Genomic DNA, 5,000 nt, shown 5'->3' with positions numbered 1-5,000 from the left:
GACATCCCCTACATGCAAGCATCCACTCATCGAACCTCTCCTGCAAGGCCTTGCTAGCCATGCTCATGTAAAGGGTTATTGCTCCACTCCGGCTGCTGGGCGGTGCAGCGCGGCCGTGGAGTGGCGGCCCCACCTCAGTTTCCGCTCCCCCGCACCCCCTCCTGGTGCAGGACCTGATCAAGTATGGCCTGCCCACGGACGTGTGGTGAGTAGGGCCTGGATCAAACAGCATGGCCTCACCAGGTGGCATACCAAAGGCCGATTGGCTGATTTCTAATGAGCAGCGCGTGATTCACCAATACGTGGCGCAAGGCATGCCCAGCATCTCAATTATTCCTGCTCACACTGGGCACTCTTGATTTTCGCTCCCTGTAAACACCTGCCATCAATTCGGTGTCGCTTTTGGATGTGTACCAGCCTCCCCGACCCTCAACCATACTTCCCCCAGGTTCCATGTGGACGACCTGTCGTCTGCTCATGTGTACCTGCGGCTGCCGGAGGGCACTACAATGGACGACATTCCAGATTACACACTGGAGGACTGCTGCCAGCTGGTCAAGGAGAACTCCATTCAGGGTGGGCTGCGAGAGCGGCGCCTCTTGTGCGGAAAAAATCAGTAGGCCTGTGTGTACAAGTCGTGCAACGGCCGCGCGTGCAGGGTGGCGGTCAAGAGCGCTCAAGGCGCTCGCCCTCCTGCTTCGCACGTACTTGTGTTTGCGCTGCCCTCCTCGCCCCAGCCCTTACAACGCCAGCGTCATTCCCTGGATTTGCCATCTTAGGCTGCAAGCTCAACAATGTGCCCATCGTGTACACGCCCTGGGCCAATCTTAAGAAAACAGCAGACATGGATATTGGCCAGGTGGGGTTGGGATGCTGGGTCAGGCTGTGCCTCCTGTGGCAGGGCGATCTTGACAGCAGCCGCCACAGCGCCACTCCCTTCAGTGAGCAGCATCTTGCTGTGTCGTCCTTGGCCGCATCTGTGCCTCTCTGCCGAGGATGCGGGATTCTGTCTGCAGGGCGCTGCTGGCGCATGCTAACGGTTCACACCTCAAAAAGGGCTGCTGCTTCATGTGCATGGGCGGCAGGTGGGTTTCCACGACGCCAAGCGTGTGCGCAAGGCCAAGGTGGAGCGCAAGAGCAACGACATTATAAAGCGGCTGGAGAAGACCAGGGACGAGCGCAACCCCGACCTGCGGGCGGAGAAGGAGGTGCGCCAGCGCGTGCGTGGTTGTATGTGGTTGCATTGATGGGTGCGTGCGTTTGCGGTTGCACGTGCATATGTGTGTGCAGACTTGAGAGCGCGCGTGCGGATGGCTTGGGGAATGGTGTCAGGCGCTGGCCCCTGGCGGTAGGCACACAACTTCAAAATCCAACACATTATACCGTGTACACTGTGCCTCATGCATTGTGCATCACGCGGGCACGCCACAGACATTTGAGGCGCTAGTGCGCGCCCGCAAGCGGGCCGAAGAGCGGCAAGCGCGGCAGGAGGCCAAGGTGGCCAAGGACGAGCAGCGGCGGCAGGAGGACCTCAAGAGCTACAAGCACATAATGAAGGTGGGCGGTACCCAGATGCACTTATTGCTCAAGCAAGATAAGGGGTGACATGAAGGATGGGGACTGCTCTCAGGCAGGCAACCAGGCCGCACACCTGTCCAGCCTGAACTGCGGTCTCTACTCTTCCTGTGCTCTGACTGCGCAGGAAGAAAACATGGTGTCCAACGCCGAGCTGCGGGAAAAGTACACCACGCCGCAAGACTATGAGGAGGACTTCATGTAAATTTGATGAACGTACACCTGATCAAGCACACAGTGACGAATGCAACTCCAAAGCACACCGAAGTTGAGTTGAAAATGGGATCTGGCACAACAGCAGCACCCCGCCCCATGGCTCGCTGCAAAGCCCGCAGGATCACAAACACTTCGCGCAGTGACTTGTGTGTCCTTGATACGTTGCAACGCAGCTGATCAGAGTGAGATCAGGACCAAAGCCAACTCGTCCGAATTCGTCGGTTGTGCCTCGGGGGTCATATCCTCCTGACCAATCGAGCATGCCGCTATTTCACTGGCCTGTATTAGCAAATGATACGATGCCAGACGGTGCAACGGGCTACAAAGCAAGATGACATGGCAGCTCTGCACCCAGTTGCATCTTGGCTGAGTACTGGGTAGTGGGTTGCTAGAGTTTTATGCCGCGCGCTGGCTCGCTGGCAGGGGTTGCGTCCTGCTGTCACCCGAGTGGGAGCAACGTGCGGAAGGGGTCTCTTGGGCGATTTGTGCCCCTTTGACGTGCCCAAGCGCCTGTCCCATGGAGCCACCAGCCATTCATGCAATTTCCCTGACGGGAGGTTGCGTGGGTGATAGTGCGGGGAGCAATGAGTGAGGGAGGAAACTCAGCGGCTCACTCTCCCTCTGGATGCGCGGCCATGGGAGCACGGGTGCGAGCGTCAAAGGGGGTCAAACACGGCCGCCTGAACGATTTCGACTTTTTTGCTTTTTGAGGATTTTCAAACAATCAAGCGGGGGTCTTACCCCTCTCTGCGACCTGCAAAAACATTGTACTTGCCAGCGGGTCCAACAAGCAGTTGGATGGCCACCATTCATAGAGCGGTATGTAGACGGGCTGCCTCAAACCCGTTTACCTGAAAAGCCGGCACAAGGCCCAGGCCTCCAGGCTGCTACCGCTCGACTGCACGCAGCCCCCCAACAGCAGCCATGGCCAAGGGCCTTGCCACAGTTCCATCGGCCTATTGCGCAAGCAAACTCTCAACACTGCGTACTATAACCCCCAACACGGCGACGCGGCAGCCGCCGTGGAGGGGCTTCCGGCTGCAGGCCGTGCTGGCGCTCATGCCGGGGGCTGCACTTGGCCCGGACGACGCCTTCGCAGTCAAGCCGGCGGCGGGCGCAGCCGCAATGAGCTGCATGCTCAACGGGCCGTTCTGCGACGTGGCCATCCGCAGCGGCGGCGCCGAGGTCCGCGCACACCGGGTAGTGCTCGTCGCGGCCAGCCCCGTATTCCTTGCGACGCTCTGCTCAAGTTAATGAAGGAGGCGCGCGAAGCGGAGGTCGAGCTGTGAGATGCAGGCCCTTCGGCTGTGGCGCACCTCGTGGCGCACATGTATGGGCAGCGGGTCGAGGTGCCTGTGTCGGGCCTGGTCGCACTGCACGCGTTCGCGGACCAGCACCAGCTGCGCTCAGGCCTGGCCTGGCGGCTGCTCGTCGTGCTGAGCACAGTACCGCTCACGCCGGCCGCGCTGTGCGTCATGCTCACGAGCGTGCGAGGTGAGCCTCTACGGGCAGGCGGCTGAGGCGCTGGCGGAACTTGCCAGCGACCCTGCGCTCGACCTCTACCCTTTGACTGCCTGGCCGCAGTGGTGACGCGCGCCCGGGCGCCGTCCGCGCTGCGCGCAGGAACCGCATGGGTGGCGGCTCAGCCGCATGCGCAAGCGCAGCGGGCCAAGTGGTGGCCGCGGCTGTTGGCCTGCCTGCGATTGGGGGACGCTGGCCTGGAGGATTTGCGGGAGCTGTGGGAAAGCTACAGAAGCGCCGGATTGCCCAGCCTGGGCGACGCCCTGGTTGCACTGCTACTGGCGTGGGGAGAAAAGGCTGAGCTGGCTCTGAAAGGATGCTTTTTTGATCTCGTGGGCCACAAGTGGGAGGTCAAGGAACAGAAGCAGCGGATAGAAGACACGGAGAGGCGCATCGCGGAGTGTCAGTCATGCGCACGGCGCTTGGGGCGGCCGGATTGAGGGGAAAACGCCGTGACAGCTGTGTTGCGGTGCCGGCTCTGTGGCGGCGCCATTCCCAGAGTTGTGCCTGACGGCGGGTAGCTGCATTTTTAATTGCTGGGGTTGTGCCCCGCCTGCCCCCGCGCGCCCCGCCACCACCGCTGACTCTCGCCGCTCAAAACTCACTCAACAACCACATGTTACACGGTGAGGCACAATCTGACCACAGCTTCACAAAGATCGTGTCCAGCCGTCTTGTGCACTGTGCACCCACATAAGTCGGAAGTATGGAACACAGAATATCAACCTGTCCTAGAACGCTGCTTTGGCAAATTCCCTGACAACAACCGCTGGCCAATATCAACATGTGTGCAATCACATCCTGCAATGCGCCCCTCTGTTCTAATGTGATGTCAATCCAGCTTGGGCCTTGCAACAATAGTGCTGTCACAGCGTCATGTCTGATCTGTTTGGCAGGCGCCCCAACAGGTTCACCGGCGGGGGCGGGCAGGGGTCCCGCAGTGCCGGAGGCCGAAACACCCAAAGCAGCCCCAGGGTAGCCAGCGGCCGCAAGCCCAGCAACGCGAGCGCGAGGGCGAGGCCCAGCATGCTGGCCAGCAGTACTGTGCTGGCAGTGGGGTCTTGCCAGGTGACCAGGGCCTGCAAGCGCTCTATAGAGGCCGCCCAGCCATCCAGCACGTTCTGAACCTGCACAAGGGGGCCCATTAGGCAGAGACAGCGAAGAGAGGTGAGCGGAGTCGGGAGCGCCCAGATAGGAATGCATTTTGGTGCAAGGTTAGCACTTTGCAGCAAGGGTAGCTGGGGTGCTGTATGGGCCTGAACCTTCCAACTTTGAAAGCCGCCTGCAAGTTGCGTGACGCACCAGGAAGCACGCTGCAAGGGACGGAGGGCAACTTCGATCCAGCTCTTGACCTCTAAAGACTCAACAAGCAACACAGCCACCGCATCCATACCCACCGTGGTTGTGAACTGCAGCACGGCGTCGTAGTTCTGCTTCAGAGCCGAGTAGGGGTCTGAGGGCACCGCGCTGCCGCCATCGCCGTCGACTGCCTCGTCCGGCGCAATGATGTCACCCTCCATCATCGGCGGCCGCGGAGGCGGGGCGACGCCGCCAGGAGTGGTGGCGTCGTCGGTGCACGCATCGCGAGCGCGCCAGAGGAGTGCAGCCAGGACCACCAGCAGCACTGCCAGCACCTGGGTTTGGGAGTATGGGGGTAGGGCGGGGCCGCCGCGGGGAAGGCGGGGGGT

The 5,000-nt window shown here is 61.0% G+C and overlaps 2 protein-coding genes across 2 annotated transcripts in view; one reads left to right on the top strand and one right to left on the bottom strand.

Annotated features, from left to right (window-relative positions):
- Positions 1-1,780, top strand: part of MNEG_10956 (Coiled-coil domain-containing protein 25-like protein) — a gene marked incomplete at both ends in the record, with an annotated part of 1,922 nt that extends 142 nt beyond the window's left edge. The window contains 6 exons of the mRNA XM_014040572.1: positions 171-205; positions 449-576; positions 753-859; positions 1,086-1,208; positions 1,432-1,557; positions 1,703-1,780. Coding sequence (XP_013896026.1) covers positions 171-205; positions 449-576; positions 753-859; positions 1,086-1,208; positions 1,432-1,557; positions 1,703-1,780 — 597 coding nt within the window. The remainder of the gene's footprint in view (positions 1-170; positions 206-448; positions 577-752; positions 860-1,085; positions 1,209-1,431; positions 1,558-1,702) is intronic.
- Positions 1,781-4,178: 2,398 nt separating this feature from the next.
- Positions 4,179-4,832, bottom strand: MNEG_10955 (hypothetical protein; the record flags this gene model as incomplete). Its single annotated transcript, XM_014040571.1, has 2 exons — positions 4,179-4,439; positions 4,710-4,832. The coding sequence occupies 2 exons, from the start codon at positions 4,830-4,832 to the stop codon at positions 4,179-4,181; spliced, it is 384 nt and encodes a 127-aa protein (XP_013896025.1).
- Positions 4,833-5,000: the final 168 nt, after the last annotated feature.

Source organism: Monoraphidium neglectum (assembly GCF_000611645.1).
Source record: "Monoraphidium neglectum strain SAG 48.87 unplaced genomic scaffold scaffold02528, whole genome shotgun sequence".
NCBI classification, from domain to species: domain Eukaryota; kingdom Viridiplantae; phylum Chlorophyta; class Chlorophyceae; order Sphaeropleales; family Selenastraceae; genus Monoraphidium; species Monoraphidium neglectum.
This window is presented reverse-complemented; position numbering and strand designations above follow the sequence as displayed.